Source organism: Phoxinus phoxinus (genome assembly GCF_949152265.1).
Source record: "Phoxinus phoxinus genome assembly, chromosome: 11".
NCBI lineage: Eukaryota > Metazoa > Chordata > Actinopteri > Cypriniformes > Leuciscidae > Phoxinus > Phoxinus phoxinus.
The window spans coordinates 16,172,026-16,198,965 of record NC_136886.1 but is presented as its reverse complement, the minus strand read 5'-3'; the positions used below and the strand labels follow the sequence as shown (position 1 = coordinate 16,198,965).

General features: G+C 36.5%; 1 protein-coding gene across 6 annotated transcripts in view; it reads left to right on the top strand.

Moving 5' to 3' along the window:
* The first annotated feature begins 30 nt into the window (after positions 1–30).
* dlg1a (discs large MAGUK scaffold protein 1a) overlaps positions 31–26,940 on the top strand; it is a 33,062-nt gene continuing 6,152 nt past the window's right edge. The window contains exons 1-13 of one of the 6 annotated variants that reach the window (XM_079629464.1): positions 31–151; positions 3,824–3,980; positions 4,302–4,404; positions 12,994–13,108; positions 16,448–16,624; positions 19,383–19,449; positions 21,862–21,886; positions 24,114–24,155; positions 25,679–25,729; positions 25,871–25,972; positions 26,058–26,230; positions 26,386–26,495; positions 26,585–26,676. In XM_079629464.1, coding sequence (XP_079485590.1) covers positions 39–151; positions 3,824–3,980; positions 4,302–4,404; positions 12,994–13,108; positions 16,448–16,624; positions 19,383–19,449; positions 21,862–21,886; positions 24,114–24,155; positions 25,679–25,729; positions 25,871–25,972; positions 26,058–26,230; positions 26,386–26,495; positions 26,585–26,676 — 1,327 coding nt within the window. In that variant the 5' untranslated portion in view covers positions 31–38. Of the gene's footprint in view, positions 152–3,823; positions 3,981–4,301; positions 4,405–11,933; positions 12,197–12,993; positions 13,109–16,447; positions 16,625–19,382; positions 19,450–21,450; positions 21,551–21,861; positions 21,887–24,113; positions 24,156–25,678; positions 25,730–25,870; positions 25,973–26,057; positions 26,231–26,385; positions 26,496–26,584; positions 26,677–26,940 lie in introns of those variants that run through there. The other 5 variants (XM_079629463.1, XM_079629462.1, XM_079629465.1 and 2 more) reach the window with 5 other exon arrangements.

Below are 26,940 nucleotides of genomic sequence, written 5' to 3'. Positions count from 1 at the left end.
TATCTTTGTGTTTTGGATTTTCAGCCTATTCCCAGCACATGGAGAACCATATCAGCACCCAAAGCTATCTAAGTCAGCCATTAACCCCCGCCACCCCATCTCGGTACTCTCCTATCTCAAAAGGCATGCTGGGAGATGATGAGATCACAAGGTGAGCCTTTGCCCTCCCGATTTCTTTGTCTTCCTAATCATGACTTTTGCCGTACTGTAACATTTGAAGGCTTCGGGTTTAGAGGTTGTGGGTGCAGTTTCTATTGTGCATTATGATTCCTTGCCCTTGCGAAGTGAAATGATCGTTTATTTCAAGTGAAAGTTAATACAGATCATGACTTGCTCTTAAACTATTTCTATAGTCGTCTTATTTGATTTCACTCGCTCTCATTTTTTTCTCACTCTCATCACATCTTTGGCTGCTTTTTTGCTTTCTGATGCTTCTTTTCTCTGTATCACCCTCCTGAAATTTGGAAGATAATGCTGTATCAGTTTCATTACATGTAGCTTGGTGTAAAGACAGCTCCATAATTCTGGTGTAGGTACTGTATGAGAATAGCTTTTCTCTACACATAAGATAAGCCGCCAAAGGTTAATGGCATTTTTAGTACATATTTTATCTCTGCATAATGGTTCATGGCTTTATATACTACAAAACAAACTACATAAAACTCTACACTCACACACAACTACTCACATTAGTCTTAGATGAGTTATTAGATGGTACAGTATGTCCTCATTCTACTGAAAGGAAATCATCTTGTTTTAGGGATTATTCCCTTTACTGAGGTACAATATTTTTTTTAGAATTCAAAATTCGATTAATCCAATATGTGTGTGTGTTGCTATAAACTACCAGTCATAGGTTTGGTTTCTGTAAGACTTTTTAAATGTTTTTGTAAGAAGTCTCTTATGCTCACCAAGTCTGCATCTATTTTGATTAGAAATGCAGAATAATAAATGTATATTGTGAAATATTTTTACAATATAAAGCTTGTAACTATTTTCAGCTATAATATATTGTAAAGTTTTATTTATGATTGGCAAGCTGAATTTTCAGCAGGCATTACTCCAGTCTTCAAGTCATGTCGTCAATAATTTGATCCCTTAAAACTCATCTTTGATCTGTGAAAAACTTTTCTTGTGAAAAAAAGAAGCTTGAATGTAACTCTACACCCTTGCTTCATTTAATATACGTCGTGGAACCATGAATATACAAATGAGTCTCCGCCTCCACTCAATCACACAAGCTCAGAATAGCTGATCCACTTGCTCAACTTTACTGTAGTTAACGCTACACGATGGCTGGCAAGTGGAAATGCTGGTTTAATTCACCAATATGCTGCATGTTTGAACCAGAAACTGATTCAAAAGAAGTGGAAGAGTGAGTTAAGCTATACAGTCTCGCATAAAAGCCGATGTATCAGAAGTGTAATGCGTTTTATCTATCGCTCTCTACAACGGCGGACACATAACGGTAATTAATATGTTTAGCCTTTTGCTTGACTACGTTATCAATATGCTAATAATGTGTTGTTAATGTTACAAAAACCATGTTCCCGTTCGCCATCTCAGAGCCAAACAGCTGCCTTTTAAAAATCATCATCCTTAGAAATGCTTTGAATCCTTAGAAACAATTTAGAACGTCAGTGGAGAAAGGCATATAGTTGAGACTCCCCTGCTTCTCAGCATAATTAATGATACGCTGTTGATGTGATTGATTACAACATATTTGTGACGTAGAGATCACCAGCGATTTCAAACCGTGTTTTTGATACAATCTTTTAGGTTCACTGCAGTTTTAATGAGATAACACTCAGCAATGGTGTTGACTTGATTTTCACCCCAGGGGGTCTTTCAGTGTCACATGATCCATCAGTATTCATTCTAATATGCTGATTTTGATCACAAGAAATATTTCATACTGCAAAAGTCCCATAAATTCAAAGTGAATAATGTTTTTTTATGAATAATCTCATCATGTCCATGTCTGAATTATAAACTCCCTTTTCTCACTTTTGCAAAGGAAAGTTTAGTTGTTTTTTTTAAATAATTTGTAAAATATTACAAGAATTAGAGTTCTTCTGTTATTCAGAGCAATCCTTTACTGGATAAGTATTAAGGATAATGACTTTAAAAAAAAATTTTTTTACTCAATTTCTACCTCATAAAATATTTTACAGCTTGGCATAACTAACAAAAGTATTTCCATTATAAACATGGCCATAGAGTTATACAATTTTATTCATTTTGCAGGTCTAGAATTCACTTTTTTTTATGTAGGCTACCTAATATTTACAGACCGTGAGAACCCTGTTTTTTAAAGTATATTAATAAAAAAAATCCAGTTGTTAAGGGGAAGTAAAATAAGAAATATATTTTAATTTTATACTTGTTTTTAATTTATTTTAATGTCTGTTTCTCTTATTTTCAATCATTTAAAGTCCTCTTGAGAGAACCACTGATGTAGGGCATTCACAAGGACACATGCATAGGGACATATGGCTGATCTCTCGCAGTATTTGTTGGACAGTTTTAAATGTCCTCTGGAGAGCTGTTGAAGATATCACTTCATTTAGGATAAAGCCTCGGCTGTGTCCTGTTCTTTCTCATTCACCTGATTTGTTTGCTCATTTCGTAAGAGTTGTTGTCAGTAGCGACTCGCGAGTGGTATTACGAGAGAGAGAGAGAGAGAGACTGTGCAGATGATCTTGGCCAGACCACCATATATTTTATCCAGTAGAGAACAGTAGATACTTATCAAGGACACACACACATACTGACTGGTGTGCTTTACCATATTTAATCCCCTTTAATCATGAGGATTTATTTCCCATTGGAAGAATTCGCCAAATACGTCATATTGATGTTAAAAACAAACAGCCTTTTACGTCATAAGCTGGCGTCATGATATGACCAACCAATCTGTGAAGTCAACTTTGGCAAATCTGATAAGCTTTGAATTAAGACTTAATTCTACAGGATGGGTATAAAAATACACTGTTTTATAACTGAGATTTGTCAATGTCACTCAGTTACTCTGAACCGTTGTTCTTAGAGTTTTAAGGGTTAAAAGACACGTCTGTAGTCATGTTGAGTGAGGGTTTGTTTTGAAAATGTGCGAATGCTACCGAGACCGTGATTTGAGGCTCTGCTGCCATCTACAGACTACTAAATGCATGCTTCACAAATACTGTCCTTGGCAAACTAATATTTAAATAATTTCTTCAGCATTGGCACCAAAAATACTGCTGAACTCTTTTTATGTCAGGCTCCCTGTTTGACTGATCAGGATGATCAAATATTTTGAAAGCACCACAGTGTTTACACTTTTCAGGAAATCATCATACAAATGGTGTAATTATAGTTATAAATATAAATAAATAATTGCACACATCACATTTTCATAAAATTTTAACTGCAGATAAAAGTAAAAATACGATTTTCAAATTGTAAGCACCTTTGCAAATTGTAAGAGCATGCATCTCTCTTGTGTAGTTCATATTGTGTACACTAGAGGGAGATCTGGTCAAATTTTATTGTTTTTTTTTCTGGGAATGCAAATAATTAATGTGAGTGAATATATGCGAGTATATATATATATATATATAATTGTTTATATTTTATTTGGTTAACAGAATTACAGAATTTTTTTAAATGTAATATAATTTTTATAATTAATATAATATAAAAAATGTCTCTTGTGTGTATCTGCATGTGGGTATGCGTGTGTATGTCTGTCACTTTTGTAAGCATTGTAATATTTATTTAAGCATGCATTCCTGAACCTCTCACTCAAATCAACTAATAAATGCTGCTTTTGTTTTTTTAGGGAGCCTAGGAAAATAGTCCTGCATAGGGGCACCACAGGACTAGGCTTCAACATTGTAGGAGGAGAAGATGGAGAGGGAATCTTCATCTCCTTCATATTAGCAGGAGGGCCTGCAGACCTGTGTGGAGAATTGAGGAAAGGAGACCGTATCATTTCTGTAAGAAGAACATCGCATTATCAGCAATTGTTGCTCATTATTACTCATTGTCAATCTTACAGAAATATTTTTATTTATTTATTTATTTCATTTCAGCGAAAAAGTGAATTGCAGAATGTCAGAATTGCTGAATGTCTTTATATTTAGTACCCTATTTTTTAAATCCCAGCAGCACTCAAGCTGCATAAACTTTACAGTAATAGTTGTACAGTTTTACAGTAGATTTTAAATTCTAAATAAGCATTTTCAGGCTATTGGGGGTGTGTTTGGCATCAGTGGTTATTTGTGGTACACATCATTAATACTGTATGTTTGTTGCAGGTAAATGGGGTGGACCTCCGCAGTGCAACGCATGAACAGGCGGCCGCAGCACTGAAGAATGCTGGACAGACGGTCACCATCGTAGCTCAGTACAGACCTGAAGGTAGGTCGGCACTTCCTCTCCCAAGATTTCAGATATTCATCGTTTCAAACTTACCAGCATATTTCAATGCTTACAGTATAATTCGTATGCTTTCCATGTGGCTTGCTTTCACTCAGAACTGGACGACCTGCCCTTTACTAATATGACAACTTCAATCCTTTTGTTTATTTCAACTGATAATAAGCATCTGTTGTGTTTCAATGTGCACTTGATTCAAGCCTAAAGCTTGATTAACTTTCTTTTATACTAATTAATTTCCTCACTCTGCCTCAGATTGGTGTTTACCCAAATCTCCCCTCCTATTTGGATACAGATTTTAAAATCAAACTCTAAATTGCTGAGCGTTTAGCTGAAGAATGATTGGATGCAGCATGGCCTGAATACTACAAATGCTTATTTGTTCACAACTGGACACAGCAGAAAGCCATTTCATGCATGGTGGACTGTGATAATGGGAAGAAAGTCAAGTGGCAGTGACACTGTGGGATTTGATAGAAACCCTGTCAGTTGTGTTGTGCGGAGGATGATCTTGATAACCTGTCGAAATCTGCTCCTATGAAGTAATCTTAGTGTCCACTGAATTCTCAACTTAATTGTTGTTCTTTAAACCCAGCTGTAGTGTCTATTTATAGTCCACATGTAATGCATGTAATGAATTTGTGACTTCGGCCTTCAGGGTCACATGATCCTTCAGAAATCATTCTAATATGCTGATTTAGTGCTCAAGAAACATTTATTTGAATAAAAAGAACAGCATTTTTTTTTTCAAATAGAAATATTTTAGACTATTATAAATGTAATGTCCCTTTTGAACAATTAAATGTGTCATTGACTTGTTGAATAAAATTATTAATTAAATGAAGAAAGGAAAAAAAAACTTTCTGACCCCAAAGTTCTGAAATCAAGTCAGTAATAATTTCATTTTGAATTTAAATTGTCAACATGCACATGATCAGTAAGTGATCATGTGCCCAGTTCGCTGTATGGTGTTGTGGTCGTGACTCAGAGCAGCTTGGCTTCTTCATCCTGAGGTTCAGACTCCAGCCTGCCCGTCCTTTCTTTCGGCTCGGCAGGCCGGGCTGCAGTGTTTATTAAAATACCAATGGGGTGTTGATGACCCTCAGAGCTTTGGCTGGAGATAGTTTGAGAGGGTCTAAATTAAGATTCTGAACAGGTCTGTGCGTGTATGTGTGATCCGAGCTTCTTTCACACCCCTAGTGAGCATATGTGCGTCTATGTAGCATTTTCTCTGTTTGGTGAAAGCTGTTGTCTTAGCGTGGCTCCTGTGCCTGGCTTCCTGTCCTCCGTTCATGGCCAGCACAGAGCATCTCTGCCCTTCAGATTGGCTTTCACACAGCACAACGTTTCAATCTGTTATAGTTACACGAAGTTAAAACATGCTAGAAAGATTCTTCTTGTAACATATTAAAATGCTAGGAAGGAACATGTTAACAGCATATTAAAACATGTTAGCAATATGCTACAACACGTTAGAAACCAGTTTTATAACCAGAAATTTGAAAATATTACCTGGGCATTTTTACAGATTTTGTTACTTACCCAAATGCTTGTTTACATTCATTTAACACACTTAACAGTTTAATTAATATTAATTTTTTTGCATTACAGTAATTATGTTGGCTTGACAGTGTGCTTAAATGTGGTACAAACAAGCTAGCAACATGCTAAAACATTATAATCTGCTAAAACATGTTAGCAATATGGTACAATGTGATGTGATATTGTTAAAACATGATAGAAACACGTTAAAATAATTTAGAAAGATGCCAGTAACATGTTAAAATATGTGCTGAAACATGCTAGTAACATACTAAAATGCTAGAAACATGTTACAGCATATTAAAACATGTTAGAAACATATTTTATTACCAAAAAAATTATATATTCTTTTATACTTTATTACTTTTGCTTTTGATTTGAAATATTACCATTTTTACAGATTTTGTGAGACTTAAAATTTCCAGTGTAGTCTGTCATCTCCCCTTCATTGCTTTCCATACACAATCTGCACACCTACTGTCATCTTGTGTTACAACACGGGTGTCAGATTGCAAGGCCTTGGCTCTCAGTGCTGCTTTCAGTTCAAATATAGATGTGGAAGGTTTCAATAATGCATTGTAATGTTGATGCACTGTAATAGGGTTTTATTTCAACATTGTATCAAAATTGTTATTACAAAACCATTTGCAACCCATTTTTGGGGGCATTTGTGACCAGCCACTGCACTGCAGTGAAGATACTGCATTAAACGTTACATGTTTATAGCTATGACGGATAAATGACGACCTCCACGTGAATCTGTTTGTTATCCAAGCAAGACATCTCATCAACATGCTCTTCTGCCCAGTATTCAATCAGCAAGCTGGGGATCGGTCATGCCAAAATGTGGCGGCCACAGGTGCGAGCAGGGTTCAGGCGAGCTCCCTGTGGGGAGAATGAGCTGAGATTAGATCCAACTCCCTCTGCTCTCCATATGCAGTGTGCGACAACATGCATAATAAAGCATCGGAAAGCACAGACGCAGCACTCGCTTTTGACCAATGGCTGCTGAAGAGCTGCTGAGGGAGGACCTTGTAAACTCTCCAGGGCTTCTCATAGTGAATTTGTCCATGTTGTTTTTCATTAAGTGCGATAACCATTGGATGCTTTATATATCTAACTAAAGAACAGATGTTGTGGTGTAATGCTTTAACTGAGATGAGTCATTCCAGAGCCTCCATCTTGTGACACGAGAAACAAATGTCATTAAACGTACTCGGATGGTGGTGTTTGGATAGGAAATGAAACCCTTCAGGGCTAGACTGCTTTGATCAGAGGGATTTAACGGCTCTGAGGATCTGTGCTGGAGCTTAAAGACATCAGTGTCTGACACACACACAGCTGGGCTAAGCACAAGTCCCGCTTCAGTGACATGCCCTCCAGTTATTTACAGACTTAAAGAGAAATCTGCCCATTCCACTTACCTCAACTGAATCAAATGCTTTGTACTTTCAATAGGACCGCGCAGTCAATGAAAACAGTGCTATTATTTTCCCCATCATATATACAGTATAAGAAGGTGCGATCAAGTAATGATTCAGTGTCGGCATGTCTTCTTATTATGAGGAACTTTGGGCTTGCCGCCCCATTGCAAAGTAAAATGTGACCAACCACTGATAACAGCTGTCAAATATCACCACCTACCGCACTTTATATTTCATTAATAATCGCCATAGTTTATTTCTGTGATTCTGGCTTTCTAAGTCACTCCCTCGGCTTCATTTATATGGAAATGTGCACTTTTTTATTATAAATAAACTACATAGGGATGCACTGATACCAGCATCGGGCCAATACTGCGCTCATGAACATGAACTGTTACATGATTTATGTATAATGATTGGTTCCCTACATTATTACAGGAAGTTGGTACAGTAATCACATTACGTTTTCAAGAAGGTTTCTGTGCGCAAACATCCAAAGAGCACGCCCAGAAAGCTTTCTCTCAGACAGCGTGAGAATGGCCTATTAAATCGAGTTCTCTTTCATGTCTTGCAATTTAACATACAGATTCTCACAAAATTATGTCAATTTGCCCTTATAGGCAAGTATCCTTGTGAAACATAGGCGGTTATGTCTTAAGTGAGCGTAAACAATTGAAAAAAAAATGCGTGTGTAACATTATGTTGGATACGTGCAGCTCTTAAAGTGACAGTAACCACTGCTGTCTTTGTCCTCTGTTAATCTAACAACAAAAGACTGCTCTTGACTGGTTGAGCCCTGTTCGAGCAGCCCTAAATATTCCCTGTGATATTAAATTAAAGATAAAATATAATTGAGCAATAATATGAACACTGAAAGTAACAGTAGCTCCTACAATACTTTTTACAGGCATAATTAGGCATAATTTTTCTATTTGATGCATAAATATTCTTTTGGATTCTCTGCCCTATATTGTGATTTTTTTTTTTTTTTTTTTTTTTTTTTTTTATGCAATGAAAATACAGGTATCTGTATTCCCAACCCGATCTCACGGCAATTCGTACGAATTTTACGAGGTGGCTAATTCGTACCAATTCATACGACCTCACTCGTACGAATTTGTAAGTTTTTTGCTAAATCGTACATATTTTACGATTTGCCAAAATCGTATGAATTCATACGAATGACCTACCCCTGACCCCGCCCCTAAACCCAACCGTCACGTGGGTTTAGACAAATCGTACAAATTCGTACGAGTGAGGTCGTACAAATTCGTACGAATTAGCCACCTTTTAATCACTCGTACAAATTCGTACAAATTGGTCGTGAGATAGCGTTGGTATTCCGTATCGGCAATCGTATCAGACTCGTTCTGGAAAAGTGGTATCGGTGCATCCCTAAAATGACATAATCATAACAAAAAATATGTATTAACAATTTTTTTGTAAAATGATTAATAAATTATAATAATACATTATAAAATTAAATGTTTAATAATAATAACATGCTTATTATTATTGTGTAGTTATTTTTGAAATACAGAATTATTGAAATACAGCATTTATTGAATTGCTTAATCAATGTTTTACACAAGTTTATGCTGCAATACTGTAAATATGTTTCCCCCAGACAATGGAAAATGCTGGAGTTGCTTATTTGAGCATATTTTGGGCTTGTTTTGTCAGACCAGGTTGCTTGCTTCTCTTGCAAGATCTGGCAACACTGTAATTCTTAGATAGCATGTATAGCAGCAGCGCTGAGGTTTTACTGTGCTCGTGTCAAAAATGAGTTAAGCTTCTTTTAATGCCTTAAGGAGATGACTAAAGTATTAGTCAACGTTATGTATAAACTGAGAGTGCTTTAGCCACATACATTAGCACCACGCACAGACTACAACGATAAACTCAGTCAGATTAAGGAAGAAATCCTCTCTCGCACCTTTTTAAAATATTCACATATTCATGAGATCACAGCTGTCTAACTTTGATTTGATGACGCAGAAATTTTGTGACTGTGTTTGGTGACTGTTTTTTTTATTTTTCTTATATGGTCTACAAAGTACTATTGAAGTGATTTGTGGCAAAAGCATTTTGCAGCAGTTTGCTAAATACTCAAAGATGCTAAATATCTTTACCTTATCGGTTACTGGCGGATGTTCGATTTATGTTTTATTTATATATGTTCATTTTCCCCTTTTTTTACATTCACATTATCTCTGCTGTCATCTAACACTCTCTTAAAGTTAATCTTTTAAATACTAATAATTTAATACTTATTTCTCCAAATGAATATCCATTTAAACGTTAAACAGTTAGTGGATTATATTTCTTTTTTTTTTTTGTACACTACAATATTGTCCATTTATTGATTTTTTTTTAGGCATAACATAAAAAAAATTACTGGCATATCTGCATCACTATTACAATTGCTCATACTCCGGAACTATTGAACTTTGTAGCTAACTTGTCCTGTACCATTTGTCCAATGGACATGAATTATACCTCAAATCGTGCATTCATTTAGCTTTGACTATTGTGCCATAATGCCGTTTCTAAATATAACATTTCCTAATGATTATTCATCCAACTTTCATTCTTTTGAAACGTGACTCAAAACATATTATTTCCTTTCTCTGCCTCCCTCCTTTTCAAGCTTTCTGAAAGCCCCTTAATTGTTTGACACGGAATTGGTGACGATAACATTCTGAATTCTTGATAACACGAAGGCCTTTCAGTGTTCTATGGCAGCACATGCATCATTACTCCCATTAAACTAATCATTCAAAACCGGTGTAATCCTGGGAGAAATAGCATTGTTTCCTGTTGTTTCATCTGCGTGGACTCAGTGAGCAGTCATGAAAGTTCTCCAGTCTTCATTATGAAGGACTTGGTAATACTTCTCAATCTAATTATAAGCTTTTGTTCATCACCGGAGACTTGCACACATCCATTAAATCCCATTGTTTTATGTTTATCTACCAAGGGAAGATGTAAATGCAGAGAGAATACATGACAAATATATGATTTGTTGAAGATAATGTTGTATAGTAGTACTTATGAAATATCCATATTGTCTCGTCAGATACAGTTCTAAAAAGGCAACAACATCTCCAACAATACAGTAGCATGTATATATATATATATCGGCCTGAGGATATTTATAGTATTTTACTTACCTTTACTTTATTCATGCGTGTGTGAAACACAAAACTTTTATGATAATACGATTCTTTTTTATTTTATCACAATTACATGAACGTAAGGATTAATTTTAAATTTCACTCCTTTGCTTTGAGCTTCTTCTTTTTTTCTCATTTTTGATATGTAGGTGTAAACTGAAACACAATGTATTATGAAATATTCCGGGTCTTAATTATTTCCTCTCTAATCAAAATATTTCACACAAAACATGTTTTTTTGTGAATATTTTTTCCTCTGTCCTCAATACCACTTTACATTCTAATTCCTGTTAGTATTTTGTAGCATTCTTATTTTTTTTTTAAAAGTTCCTCAATGACATCATCCTTCAGGAAGGGACATCAATTTTGGTGAGAAAAAAATTAGTAATATCAGTAATGGATTTAATGAATTTTGATGTTGTGATGTGTAATATTAGTTGGTTTGTCTGTCATTCCACCTAAAAGAGAGTAAATAAAGACCTTCAATTTGACACCAAATGTAAACAGTGATTCTCAATCCCTCAGTGAACATTGACTATAGCTTTTTCTTACCATCATGGTAGGTTCCTCCTTGATCATTTTCTTTCTGTTGTGTAAATAAGTTTTAAATAATAAAGGTTAAAGGCATAGTTCACCCAAAAATGAAAATTCTGTCTTTTACTCACCCTCATGTCATTCCAAAACTGTATGACATTCTTGCTTCTGTAAAACAAAAAAGAAGATATTTTTAGAAATGTCTCAGTGTTTTTTGTTGACAATGGAAGTCAGTGGTAATCAAAATGGTTTGGTTTCTTCAAAAGATCTTATTTTATTCTCCAAAGAGGAAAGTAATACAAGTTTGGAACAACATGATGATGAGTAAATGATGACAGAATTAAAATTTTGGGGTGAACTATAACTTTTAGAGCATGTTTCACCAGATCTCAATACAACACCGTCGTTTTATTTATGTATTTATTTTACAAAAGTTACTGCATAACAGGAATGCCCATGTGTATTTTTTTTGTGTGTTTTTTGACCTGTCTAAATCCTTTTCCCAATTGAATCCTGTGGATTAGCAACATGTTCAGCCACGTGTACGGTGTGTGTGCAGTCGGGCTAAATTTGCTGTAACCCAGCAGATCCCGCATGCTTACACCAAACCTCAGTTGCTGACATATATCATCACAAGCCTCAGTGCTCTTCTATTTCTTCTGTTGTTAGTTCACTCTGTTCTCTTTCTTTCCTTTGCTTGGTGAAATAAAGGTGTTGTCTTGTGCTAAACAAGCCAACATGGGTTAGGGCTGTGACTTCAACACACACAGAGAGAGAGCGAGAGAGGGAGAGAGAGAGAAAGGGAGGGAGGGGTGAGTGAGCAATACAAGCACTGTTTAGTCCATTAGCATCTGTTATGTCGCTGTGCTGTAGGTGCTCAGAGAGGCTTTGCGTGGAAGCGTCCGACTAAGGCAAGTTACGCACGCATACACGCGCTCAAACACACTGGGAGAGCAGCTGTGTGTGATTTGGGAGCTGTCCTTCAGCACCACAACACAATTGAACTCACATGGAGGGGTAGAGACAGACACGGAGAAAACCGCTCGGCAAACTCTTTCACTCTTTCTAGACTCCTCCACGGCTCTGAGAAAAGAGTCTGTAAGTATGCCGGTTTACTTTCAACTTATCTGAACACTAATTTGTAGCGAGAAGGTGCTAAGTTAGTCAGTGGAAAGATAATACAAGTGTTTTCGTGTGCATTTGAATGTTGATTGGGTGTTTAAATGTAGCATAATATAATAGTGTTTTTGTTGTTGTTGGTTTTAAAGAGGAGTTTTAAGCACTGTAATTGGTTAAAAGTATGTAATTGTTTTTTCTTCTTCTCGAGTTGCCTCATATTTCATTGACTGGCTTTTCTCTATTTATTAAAACCTGTCATGAGCTCTCATGAGCAAAATTATAATGTCAACATATCGCTCGTGTCCTTTAGCTTGAATGTATTTCTTACTTCCTCTGAGGTCAAACATAGGGGAAGAGCAGGAGCGTTATGTGAGTTAAACCACTGAATAATTCATGAACATTTTCACCGTTTCAGTCTAGCGTGAGCAAACCCTCCTCATGCAGTTTGAGTCCTGGGAATGGATGAAGATTTCTCGAACATATCAGACTATCATCCTCTCTGCCACTTTCCGGCTAGTGCATATGTTGATGCATCTGTCTGCTCTTTAGTTTTCATGCGTTTGTAACGCTCACACTTGACTAACCTCAAACAGAGATCTTATACTTTCTCCTATTGCTCTAAAAACACACATCTTTCTGTCTTGACTTTACTTCCACACCTCCATCAATATTACCGATCCACTCTGAAGCTGTGGGTGTTCGAGGTGTTTTTCCTTGTTGCTTATCTCTTCTCAGCAGGACAGCATGTGTAATGTACTTCTCTGTGTTTCCAACAGAGTACAGTCGATTCGAAGCCAAAATCCATGATCTACGGGAGCAGATGATGAACAGCAGTATTAGTTCAGGCTCTGGCTCCTTGCGGACTAGTCAGAAGAGGACCTTGTATGTCAGGTGAGCTCCCTCTAGTCACCACTAGTTACTTTTGATCTTCGAAACATGCTTGGATCCTTAAACCTAGAGATTAACGCAAGACTGTGGCACTCCTGCAAAAACAACTTCACACAGTATGTAGTACATCTGGGTTTTACTGGATTGTATTTGCTATTATTATATTATATTTTATTTTATTATATTAATTTTATACTAATTATATATTAATTTTATTTTTTAAATATAAATGTTAATTTTGTAATAAAATCTGTAATATTTTGTTAAAATGTTTCATATAATATTAAAAATGTGTATATTTGTACATTTATATAAAAAGATATTCATAATTATGTTTATAATATTGTTTATTATATTTACATCTGAAATATCATCTGGGATTTAAAATAGATTTTTCAATATTGTGAAAAGTGAAAGAACAATTAAATTTTGAGCTCATGCTTCTCACACAAAGTATTGTGCTGTTAATATAGTGTATGATTGGGAGAAAAAAAACAATGGGGTGGGCGTGGGGGGGGGGGGGCATTTTTACTTGTGGTCTCAGACATTTGGACCCCATTGTGTATATGTTTATACATAATGGGGTTAATGCATAATAATATATCCAAATGTTTCACAACACATGCAAAAATAAAAATGTATCATCTTATGGCTTTCATTAATATTTGACCAGCCTATATTTTTTTTTGTACATTGTTCCGTCTGCCGCTGATTGCGTCATAGGCGGCCCCTTATGTGAACATGTCATTGTCTGAAGTGTGCCTGTTTTTTTTTTTTTGCTCTCAGAGCATTCAGGCCAGTGGTTACACAGTAGATTGAATCACATATTTTCATGCAGACACATGAAGGGCTCTGTATTGACAGAGCTTGCCATGTTTTTGGAGCCATTGTCAATCATTTCACCTTCCTGTTTGTTCACAGGCTCTAGCCTAGCAGGTTGGTAACAGTTAGATGTAAAGAGATAGATGATCAGGATTGTAATGTGAAACTACAGCTGAATTTTTGCTCTTATGTGGCTTTTGTTTAACGTTATTCCTTAGCTCTCAGGTTGCTATTCTTATGTTTTAATGAGAATAGCTTTGACATTTTGAGGATTCGAAAGCCCCCGGGCTCTGGATTCTCTACACATCCATGCGGTATTCACTGATTTAAAATCGGATGTGATTTTTCAGCTGTGTCACATTGAGTTCAACCCATAATATTGTCCCTGCATATATTTATGTGTTCATTTTTCTTTAGAAAATAGTTCACACAAATTGGTCATCATAAGAAAAGCAACATTATTTTAACTGACAGGAAAAACGAAACTAAATTGAATTGAAGGACATACAACAGAACATAGTAAATGGATATAATGAATGAGTAATGGAACAAATGGTGATGGAAATGAAGATTATATTTGTTGTGTCGCTATGTCATGTGTAACGCCGAAGGGCTTCCATAAACATTCTGTCTCTAAAGTGCATGTTGGAGTGAGGCTGTTTGCTCAAGTTTGGTTTATTGAAAACTTTTGCATTATAGGATGTAGTTTGTGGTTGTTCCTTAAAGACTTGTACTAACACACACGGTTGTGGCTGTCAACTTAACTTGCTTTGATCGATGTTTAAAATCACGCAAGGATGCTGGTAGAACTGCAGTCATCTTTGATTTTGTCACAGCATTTCTGTGACACAAAGTCAAGGTTCACTTGGACACCAGTGACATGTAGAGCCTCTTACCTTTTTGACTTTTCTTTTTCTTGTGCTTAAAAACTATGAATAGGCCTTTTTCATGGCTCATACGTAAGTGATAGTTTCTACTCATACTAGTGAATACATTTAAAACTCTGTAATTGTTCCACTGGATGTCATAGTACAGTACATAATATACAATTTTGACCTTTCTGAAAGGAACATCAGTTTTATGATCTAATATTCCATTAAAACCATATATCTATACGGATTGAGCTTTTAATCTGCATTCCACAGGCCCTTTACTCTGCTTCAACTGTTCAAGGATACAAATGTTGCCTATTACACCTCTAAGCTGATTAAGACTTCAGCAAATGATGCAGATGAATTCTGTGCAGAGTTAAATAGGCGTTCTTTACATGCTTTTGGAGGTTAAAGAGGGCTTTGGTGTCTGTATGTTCCTTAAAGCCCCATAAGCTTCTCAGATGCCCTGGCTTCCTCCTGGAAGTGCTTCATTATTGATGAGGAAACGGATAAGCTAGTCAAGAGCTTGGATGGCTAGTTACTTCAGCTCCAGTTCTCTTAAATGCACATGCACAGAACAGCAGTGGCCTACTTAACATCTCAGGAAATCTGTCTGTGGGCAAAATAGTTAGGAAGGCTGGCTTTTTGGAATTATAGAATGGTTTTCGTATCTTTATGGTTGCTTAAAATTCATAGAAGAGTGTGTGTTCAGAGTCTGGAGGCTTTTCTTGCTGTTTATTCTACACCCTTGTAGCATTTTTTTCTCATCAAAAACCACTTTTAATGTTAGAAAGGGTTTAATTCCAAAAATCATAATTTTGTTTGGCATGCCCCATTTTTATCCTCCTCTCTGACCTTTAAAATAAAGGCTGCTACTGCATCTCTAAAGCTGAAGTGTTTTTTTATGTTAAAAAACATTTTCCCATTCCAGTGTAATATTCAGAGACGAGTGCAAACCGTACCTAAAAACAACTCTTAAAGGGATAGTTCACCCTAAAATGAAAATTAAGTCCTCTTTTTCTCACCCTGGTCTTGTTCTAATGCCGTATGCTCTTCTTTCTTTTATGGACCACAAAAGGAGAATTTTAAAAAAATGGCCTGCTCGCGCTCGTCCATATAAGGGCAGTGAATTGCGACTATGAATTATTTTATTTTTTTAAAGGACGCAAAAATATCAATAAAATTGATGTATATTCCAAGTGTTCTGGGGTAAAAATGTAAATATAATTTTTTTTTAACTCACCTTTTGTGGTCCATAAAAGAAAGAATGGCATACAGCATTAAAATAACACCAAGGTGAGTAAATTATGAATTAATTTTAGCGTGAACCATCCCTTTAACACTTTAGGCTTTATAAAAATATTGCTTGTCGTGACCCAGCACTGCCTCAACCAATAGCGTAAGTTTTGGATGCGAACTATCTGTTTGTCCAACCAATGGAAGATTGGGGGAGTGTTTGAGAATCAAAAACTTATTCAAAACATTTTTGCAATTTCGGTTTGTCAATGGCACAGAATTTATATACATATATATATATATATATATAAAAGATGAGCATTCTGGTTGAAATGTCATGTTTGTGATGAGACACTATATATATAATTTCTTTGCTCTATCAAAAAAACTTACTTCATTCTTCCTCCTTTAGAGCCCTGTTTGATTATGACATAACGAAAGACTCGGGCCTGCCCAGTCAGGGGCTGAACTTCCGCTTCGGCGACATCCTACACGTCCTGAATGCCTCGGACGAGGAATGGTGGCAGGCGCGCCAAATGACTCCAGATGGCGAGATGGAGGAGATGGGCGTCATTCCCAGCAAGAAGAGGTAGGCTATGCCCCCATGCATTCCAGAACATACTGTACTGTAGAAAGTTTGGTCAGTTAACCCTCTTTACCATGGTTAACACAATTTGTGCATTACCCACAGCTCATAGTCTTTCCTCTATTGCTTCTTTATCAATGTCTTCTGTTTCAATTCACTGCCATTTTTTTTTCCATTTTGGTTTAGTTATCACCCATTGTGTATAGTGATTGTTAATAATGAGGAATGAGCACACATGTATAGCTGCACAATGGCATCCCAGACTTATCACATTTGAGACTAAATATATTTAACTGACAGCTGAAGTACAAGTATCTCTCTTTGTGATGAGGGTTTTAACTTGTCTCAGCAGCTGGAGATTGAACCTATGTGGGCATTTCTTCAATCATGAGCACTTTTATGCCCCAGGGGTTTGCATTTTTATTCAAACGAACAGATTTTATTCTCTTTTGTTATTCTAAGATCCTGTTAAATCCTGTTTTTGCTACTTGTAATGCTTTTCATGTATAGAATTTGTTTTACCCTTGTCGCAGACCCAGGCTTTAAACAAAGAGCCAAATAATCATAAACACTTTCAAAATTTATTGTGTGGTAATGATATAAATTAAAATAATACAAATTACAGTTGTGTCATTTCTACCACAACCAACAATGTTGAAACCAATAAAGCTTTATCAAAACTTGTGAATTATACAGAACGTGACAATATAATGTAATCATATTTAGGATACAAATGATGCTAGCCATGAAATTAGCTTTAGCAGGACAAAGTCTGCTCTATTTTGATCAAAGTCATGGGTTTACTGTCACCTGACATTACAAAGTTTAATTGGAGCGTTGAACTTCAGTGCTGATGTGTGATGTTGTGAGTTTCCCTCTCATTCTCTCCTCTCGGCTGTATGCAGATTGAAAGTTGATAATTAACTTCTCACCTCATTCTAAAAATGTGCGTCTCACGTCTTCTAACTGATCACAGAGGGCAACTAGCAAGAAACAAGTTGGGATTTCTCTTTGTGAAAGTTTCTGTAAATAATCCTATATATTTTAAACAAATGATGTGATCTACATCCTATTTCCTGGTACTTCATATTTGGATTTTGGAGGTTAGAGGTCATCTATATCCATCAAAGAATTTTTTTTTTTTGTAACAAATACACCACCTTCAACAATCATTTACTGTCAGCTGTCAAATATCTTGCTGTGAACAATGTTCCTCCCTTCACCTCTGTACAGATAAAGGGATAATTTTAGGGATAATTCCGGTTCACGTGGCTATGCGGAAGCGATTAAAAATTCTGTATTATAAAATTTTCAAGGCTTGTACCTTGGAACCTATTTCATGGTTTACGTTCTCGAACCACCAGGCACTGTTTTGTGCAAATGAGCGGCCGGATCGCATTAGGGGTTTTCTGTTAGAGCGGTGTCGTGTTAGCGGCCCCTAAGTTAATAACTAATGATCGTTGCGACGGAAGTGAATCGATCAAAACTAACTTTAGCTGGACAATAACTTTATTCTAGAGCTGCTGTAAAGCCAAAACAATCTGTTACACTTTATTTCTTATCATCACTGTAAAGCTGCTTTGAAAACCATCTATATTGTTGAAAGCGCTATATAAATGAAGGTGACTTGACTTGACCAATTGCCACAGGTGTATACAATCAAGCATCTAGCCATGCAGTCTGCATTTACAAAACATCTGTGGAAATAAATGGCTCATGGTGCGTAAAAGTCGCCAATGGTCGGCTGATTCCATAGCTGAAGAGTTCGAAACTTCCACTATCATTAATATCAGTACAAAAACTATGTGGCGGGAGCTTCATGGAATGGGATTCCACGGCAAAGCAGCTGCATGCAAACCTCACAGCACGAAGTGTCAGATGAGTGGTGCAAAGAGTCCAGTGGAAATGTGTTCTGTGGAGTGATGAATCACGCTTCTCTGTTTGGCAGTCTGATGGTTGAGTCTGGGTGTAGCGGATGACAGGAGAACGTTACCTGTCTGACTTCATTGTGCCAGCTGTAAAGTTTAGTGGAGGGGGGATTATGGTGTGGGGTTGTTTTTCAGGGATTGTGCTAGGCCCCTTACTTCCAGTGCAGGGAAAACTTAATGATTCAGCACATCAATGCATTTTGAACAATGCCATGCTTCCAACTTTGTGGGAACAGTTTGGGGAAGGAGCTTTTCTATTCCAGTGTGACTGTGCCCCAGTGCACAAAACAAGGTCCATAAAAAAACATGGTTGAATGAGTTTGATGTAGAAGAATTTGACTGCCCCATACAAAGCCCTGACCTCAACCACATGGGACATCCTTGTGATGAACTGGAACAGAGATTGCATGCTAGGTATTTTTGTCTAACTTCTGTGCCTGACCTCACAAATGCTCTTCTGGATAAATGGGCAAATATCCCCACAAAAACACTCCAAAATCTTGTGTAAAGCCTTCCCAGAAGAGTGGAAGCTGTTATAGCTCCAAATTGGGGACTAACTCCATATTAATGTCTATGTATTTAGAATGTCATTACAGTCCATGTTGGTGTAATGGTCAGGTGTCCCAATACTTTTGTCCATATATTCTATTTTAAGGGTAAATATTGTGTATATCACTTTCCTCAAAATATGTTTTGCAAACAAAAGTTTTTGGCTTCATACGTTCTTTAATAAACGTTTTTAGTTTCTACACATGTACATAATGAACACAGGACAGCTTTTTTGTATTAACAGTGAAAATACTCACCCTACGTTCTGTCTCTTTTCTCTTCAGGGTGGAGAGGAAAGAAAGAGCCAGGTTAAAGACGGTCAAATTCAACTCCAAGTCTCGAGACAAAGCGGTAAGTGTTTTCTGCTCAAATATTTACCATGTCTGGCATGGCACAAACTTTTAATGCTTTTAAACAGCAGCAGTTTATACAGCAGCAGTTTATAGACTAATACATTATAAATTGGCCTTTTGTGTAAAAATTTTATTCGGTTTACCTGGAGTCATGCCAACATAACCTTAATTTTACAGAAATCAGAAAACATTATGAACACGCCTTGTAGCCTATTTTGAAACACTGTTGTTTTTATGATATTTTTAGATGAAAGTGCTAATAAGATGTTCAGCATTAGAAACATTTTGTTGCACCTTCCTCTTGTGGGACTTTTCAAAAGTCAAAACCGTTCTCACATAGGGTGACTAACAGCTGGCAAGTGTAAACTCTAACAAAGTAGTGATGTACTATATTTAAGTGATGAATCATTCTTAATGAATGAGATGCTTGTTTGAAAATTTCATTTGTGGAATAGATTATAATTTCTTTTTACTGAATGTAGTGTACTAATCCTGTATGTTTGTTCACAATTCTCTCCTATGTGAGTATTCTTAACAGCATGTGAGTACTAGGGCTGGGTGATATTGCAAAAAAAGAAAAGAAAGATAAAATACATTTTGTTAATCAAGGATGCATTTAATTGATCAAAAGTGACAGTTACATGGCTAAAAATGGCTAAATGCTGTTCTTTTGAAATTTCTTGACATTTAAAGAATACTGAAAAAAAAATTAAATACAGTATGTACAGTGTATATAATACTGTATCTCAATATTTTTCAGCATTTTGATGACATTCGATATATATTATAGTATTTGTGTAATTGCTCTGACTTGACTGAGAACCATAATTTCAACTGAACAGCCATTTTAGATTAAAAAAAAAAGTTTTATGCAAGAAGTAAAATGCAGTAATGTTTTTCCCAATGTGTTTGCACTACTATAACATAATAAACACAAATTAAACATTAATATACTAATATTTTTACTAACAGATTTTAGTATAAGAAATATCCCACATTGTGAATGTAGTTGAATGATACAAACATCATTAAATCAGTTATGAATAGATTAATTGAATTGACATGATTCACAAAAAGAAATCAAGCTTACCATCTTACTCTAACACAGATTTAATAAAGTTACTTTACTTTATTAAAGTTGCTTTAATAAAGTACAGTAGTAAACTAATAAAGTTGAATATATACAGAGACAAGAAAGAACTGTACATCCAATCTAATGATGTGATCTTTAGAAAATGCAATGGCCAAATAAAAAGCACCTTTAAATCGTTGTAAAATTCACAATGTTGATTAGTTTTAGATCACCACAGGATATATTGTCGATATTTAATATTGCCCAGCCCTAGTGATTTTAACTTTGCAGCAGTATTGTGTTTAGCAAACATCTCCTGCACCGGATAAACTCATCATCCATCATGTCTTAGCCTTTTCAACTGCATTCACTAATGCAGCACGAGTGCATGAACGTTTCAGAGAACAAAAAGATACATACGCTTGCCATTGATGTCAAACTGCTCTTCACTTTCTCCTCCTGCAAATTACTCCGCTGTCCATCTATTTATGTCTTTTGTGCTTATTGTAGCTTTGTACCCGTCCAAACTTTTTGATCAGTGCCAATCACTAACTTTAATCCACTAACTCATTTCGAGGGTTGCATGTCCTTGAGTTTGCCCCTTGTGCTATGAACCCACTTTGCTGACCATGGTTGTGGTAACTACCCTTTAAGTTGATTTGATATTCAGTAATCCCTCATAAACTCAACTGTGTCTGTTGCCATCTCCAAATCAATATCATGTTTCATGTCTATTTATAAGTTCTAGCATTTAGTGATTTTTGTCATTCCAGCATCATTTTATTGGATGGCGGTGGCCACAGAGCCAGTAACATGGGCATCTGTTAAGTTGGGCATTTGTTCATACTTGATCTAGACACCCAACACCATTCCATCTGTTCTTCCCTTTTTGTTCTCCCTCCCTCCATCCCTCCCTCTCCTTCTCAGCAGTCATTCAATGACAAGCGTAAAAAGAACCTCTTTTCGCGAAAATTCCATTTCTACAAGAACAAGGACCCCAGCGAACAGGAAACAAGCGATGTGGACCGTAAGTACATTAGCCGCGGACACAGAAAAGCACTGGACGTGCGCAAGACAGGGTAGTGGCACCAACGCCTCTGAGCGAAACTCCTGCTTCTGCAACAACCCTAAACATGACAGGAAATTTGATTGATCCCTTCTGCATCAATATGAGATGTAAGGGCAGAGTGTCTGCTGAAGACCGCTGAAGTCTCTGTATCTGGGTTTGTTGCAAGGCAGGGGCGAAGTTCTTCGGTAAGACCAGATATGTTGTTCCAGTAATCATTGTTATTTTTGTGGTTTTCTCCTGTTCCTTTCTCTCTGCCGACTGCTCCACAGGACCTGAGTGACGACAAAGGCTTGAGTAAGTCCACAAAGGCTACAGCAGGTCTACCCCACCGGCCCCCACCAAACTCCCATGATTCCCCATAAAACTGTCTTGCCCGTAGACGTGATGTTGAGTTAGACTTGTGTTGTGTCTGCAGCCTGTTTTGCATCTAGACCACTATAAAACACAAAGGGCCAGATTTACTAACTTTACTCTTTTTTGGCATTAAAAACTACTGTCAGGATTTACTAAAGACACGCATTGAGTGAAAAATTTAGATAAAAAGGACGTCCCTTTCAGACGCAACATTTATGAGAGGATGTTTGCGGTATTTGCGGCATTATTTAACACCCCAAAAAGGCACGTGTTAACCCATTTTGCCACTTGACATGCAGGCACCGCAGAGAACAGAGAGCAGAAGAGAATTTTCTCCATTCGTGTTAATTTATTTAGAATGCTAGAGGAAGATGTTATTGCTTGCTACCCTTGGAAGATTGCGTTTGTCATAATGGAAATGATCTGCTGCGTCTGTGTTCTTTCATTTGCGCATTGTCACCTGCAGAACTTAACTTTCCACTCCCAGCTGCGCTTTTATGGAATTACGGTCTCATGCTACGTTGCACTGTTTTGTAAATCTGGCCCAAAGTTTGCAGATCAGCACTACAGTATGTTCAGGTCATTTGTTGTCCATTATTCCCTAACCACGGTGTAAGACAAGTTGATTCTGCTCCTGTGAACATTCAAATGTGTCATTGAATTATTGAAATATTAACTTACAATCTCAGGGGGTACTTCAGGTAACTATTTTACCTCTAAGGGGTTTGGTAAACAAAAACAGCTTGAGATGCTATGGTTTAGGGCTTTGAACAAATGCTTAACCACATTGCCCTTACTAAGCAATCGAATGAATGATTTTCACATGGAGACAAGTGCCCTGCTGAGCAATACCTTGGAAACCACATGCAACAACCTAGTGTTTGAGCAGCGAGTTTTGCACTGCTCACATTTCCATCAGAATATGTACAATTGGCGTGATTCTGCTTTGGGGGGTTATATGCATACAGATACTTTTGGAAAGAAATATATCAAATGCAAATAATGTTGTAGTCAGAAGAATTTAACCCTCATGTTCTGTTTGAGAGACCGCCAGGCCATTTTTTTTTTTTTTTTTTTTTTGCATGTCACTCAGGATGATACAGTAACTTGCTTTTATCTAATGAGAACTGATTATAAGTAAAAAAAAAAGAGTAATACTCAAAGTATATTGAGTTTATGAAAAATATAGTTGTTGTGCAAAAGTTTGGGGTCAGTAAGATTTCTTTCATGTTTTTCACTAAGGCTGTTTTTGATTGAAAATAAAAGTAAAAACAGTAATATTGTGAGATGTTACTACAGTTTAAAATAATATGTATTTTAAAATGTACATTTACATTCATGCATTTGGCAGACGCTTTTATCCAAAGCGACTTGCATTGCATTCCAAGGTACACGTTTTTACTTTCTTAAAATATAATTTATTCCTGTGATGGCAGAAATCTTCAAAAAAATATTCTTCAGAAATCATTCTAATATGCCGATTTGCTGCACAAGAAACGGTCATTATTAAAGTTGAAAACATTACATTTATACAGTTATTAAATTTATATATGTATACATTTCAGGATTCTTTGATGGGTAGAAACTTCAAGATATAACAGCATTTATTTGAAATAGAAATCCTTTCTAACTTGATCAATTTAATGCATCCTTGCTAAATAAGTAAAAAAAAAAAAAAAACTCATCCCAAACTTTTGAACAGTACTGTGAAAACAGTCACGGCAGAACATGAGGGGTTAAGATTAGCATGGTTGATGTGAAAGAAGGTTGTTTACAATCTCCCTTGACTTCCAAATGTTTAGTATTTCTGTCCTTTCGTAGACTTCTACATTGAGACACTTTTTAGGTGGTGGAGTGGAGCCTCTCCATCCATCAATGTTCAGTGCACCATGACTGTGTTAAGACCCCCCGAGAGACTGTCTTGCGTGCATTCAGAGGCTGTTTGATGATTTTTAATTTTTCATACGGCTAAAATACCAAATTCATTTCGTGGAAGCAGTTTTATGAGAAATTGAGCAAAATGAGATCAGCTTCAAAGCCGCAGATGTCCTGTTCGGGTTCTTAACACTGCCATCTGCTGGTGACTGCTCTTAGTGTGTCTGGCGTATTCCTGCAAGCCTGGTGTTTTTGTGTCCCTGGTGCTTATTTTCCCTTTTTATGGTTTCAGAGCATGTAACTTCTAACGCCAGCGATAGTGAAAGTAGTTACCGTAAGTGTGTGTTCCCTTTTATTTCCTTTCATCATGTTTTGGAGTTCATCTCTTGAGTGTTTAATTCCCTTTTGTTCTCTAAACTTTCCTTTTGTGTCACACACACACACACACACACACACACACACACACACACACACACACACACACACACACACACACACACACACACACACACACACACACACACAATTAGAAGATGTGTACTATTTAGGACCAATGTCTGAGTAAGGATTTTGCACAAGAATACCGGTAGTTTATTTGAAGATTTCAAAAAAATATATATATTTTAATTTTCCATAACAGAAGCTTAGGCTACCATTAATTGACCATGCTTTATAGTTCATAGCATGATTTGTCTGTGCTGAGAGTTGGTGATGTTATCTGTGTACCTTGCTTTAGTGATCATGCCAGGGACAGTGTGTATTACGGCCTGGAATATTACCTTCAAATAACATTTGAACAAGCCTGTGTGTTTCAGCAGTTTTGTAAATCATGGCCTGTCATTCACGTCGAGTGGGCTGAAAAACCTCTTGAACTTTTATTTAATGCTACATGGCTCTCAAATATATCTCATCTGAACAGTGAGTGAAAATTAGAGACTACTGTTCACGACAAAGGCATGCTTTCATAGGGTATAGGGTACAAGTAATATATTCGAAATGTAAATGAGCAGTAATGAATATAAAAGAAAAATATATTTGAACACTCAACATCAGATTTCAATTACATTTAAATTTTCACGTGCAAGTGATTGACTATTCATACTAGTTGATTAGTGAGGTTATTTATTTATTAAATTATTTATTTATTTATTGCACCAGTATTTTAACCTTAAACTTGTACACTATTGCTATTAAAAATTATTTTTTTAATTGTTTTTGAACAAAGTCTCTTAGGCTCCCTATGGCTGCATTTATTTGCTAAAAAATACAGTAAAATCAATATTTTAAAAAAAAATATCATTACATTTTAAAATGTAATTTGTTCATGTGATGGCAAAGCTGATTTTTCAGTAGCCACTACTTTAGTCTTCAGTGTCACATGATCCTTTAGAAATCATTCTAATATGCTGAATTTCTTATTATTATCAATGTTGAAAACAGTTGTGCTGCTTAATGCGTTTTATTTTTATTTTCAGGATTCTTTGAATAGAAAGTTAAAAAGAACTGCATTAATATATTACTGACCCCAACCATGTGAACGTTAGTAGTATACATTATTTAGCATGCCGAATAATTAGCTAACTAGTGTACTTTAGCTGTTAGACAGCAGGCTAATGTCCTCTCTGAGAAGTTGCGGTATGAGCCTGAGGTTTTAAGATGTATCTAAGATCATCGAAACAGTTCCACTCTTGAAAATGCATCTCTGATGCTTGTCAAAATCCTCTCAATCAGAAGTTCAAGCTAGTTAGGTAAGGTATAGAGGAGTTTAGCTGAGGCTATACAGTATACACATACATGCTGGTTTAATTCTATTCTCTAAGATTTTTTAACTTATATCAGTATTTCTGTATTTCCCAGGTGGACAGGAAGATTATGTCCTCTCTTACGAGACAGTCACGCAACAGGAAGGTGAGTGTCTTCTTGCAAGCTTTCTTTTATTGTGGTGCATTAGTTTTTATTACTCTATATAACCACATGTAGGTGTCATTGTACAACTCTGCTTGACTGATTTATTGTAAGACTTATTATTATTATTATTGTGGTTTACAGCGAGTTACGCTCGTCCAGTGATTATCCTTGGACCCATGAAAGACCGGATCAACGATGATTTAATCTCAGAGTTTCCAGACAAGTTTGGGTCATGTGTTCCCCGTGAGTACACGGTTTTATCATTTCTTTTGCAGTATTTCAAAAATCATCTGCACTGTTATAATGGGCATTACTGTTCTTTGACCAGACACGACTAGACCAAAGCGAGACTACGAGGTTGATGCCAGAGACTACCATTTTGTTGTCTCACGGGAGCAAATGGAAAAAGACATTCAAGATCACAAGTTCATTGAGGCGGGCCAATATAACAATCACCTCTATGGGACAAGCGTGCAGTCAGTGCGAGAGGTTGCAGAAAAGGTGAACAAGTTCAACATGTTAGGAAGTAATAAACTTATGGCAGTAATAAAAAGGAATTTTCTTTTTGTGAGTTTGGTGATGACCTTTCGATTTCACTGTGCAGCAGTTTTCTCATTTTTCATGCGACAATCTTTTTTTTTCCACTGTTCTTTAAGGGCAAACATTGCATCCTGGATGTCTCAGGCAATGCCATCAAACGACTCCAGTTAGCACAGCTCTACCCCATAGCGGTGTTCGTGAAACCAAAATCAGTGGAGAATATTTTGTACGTTGTTGTATCAAAGGATCCTCAAATACATGATAAATGCTAAAGCTTGACTGGTACTAATAACAGGTCCTCTGTGTCCTCCTCAGAGAGATGAATAAGAGATTGATGGAGGAGCAAGGAAGGAAGACTTATGACAGAGCCATGAAACTGGAGCAGGAATTCTTAGAGCACTTCACCGGTGAGAACAGTAGAATACACTTACCCACATCAAAATCCATTCTGACCTTTCTACTCAAGTCATTTTCATCTATAGATATCTTACCTTACCTTACCTGTCCTGCAACAAATCCACACTCTACTAGAGGGGTGCAGAGATGATGTCAAAACCTGGAAGACTTTTTCCTATGGGGTTTTATAATGGTTTTTTTCCAATTTATAAATAAGGTCTTGAGGATACTTGCATGTTTTGCTCTACAACGTAAACTGCACACACTCACACCAA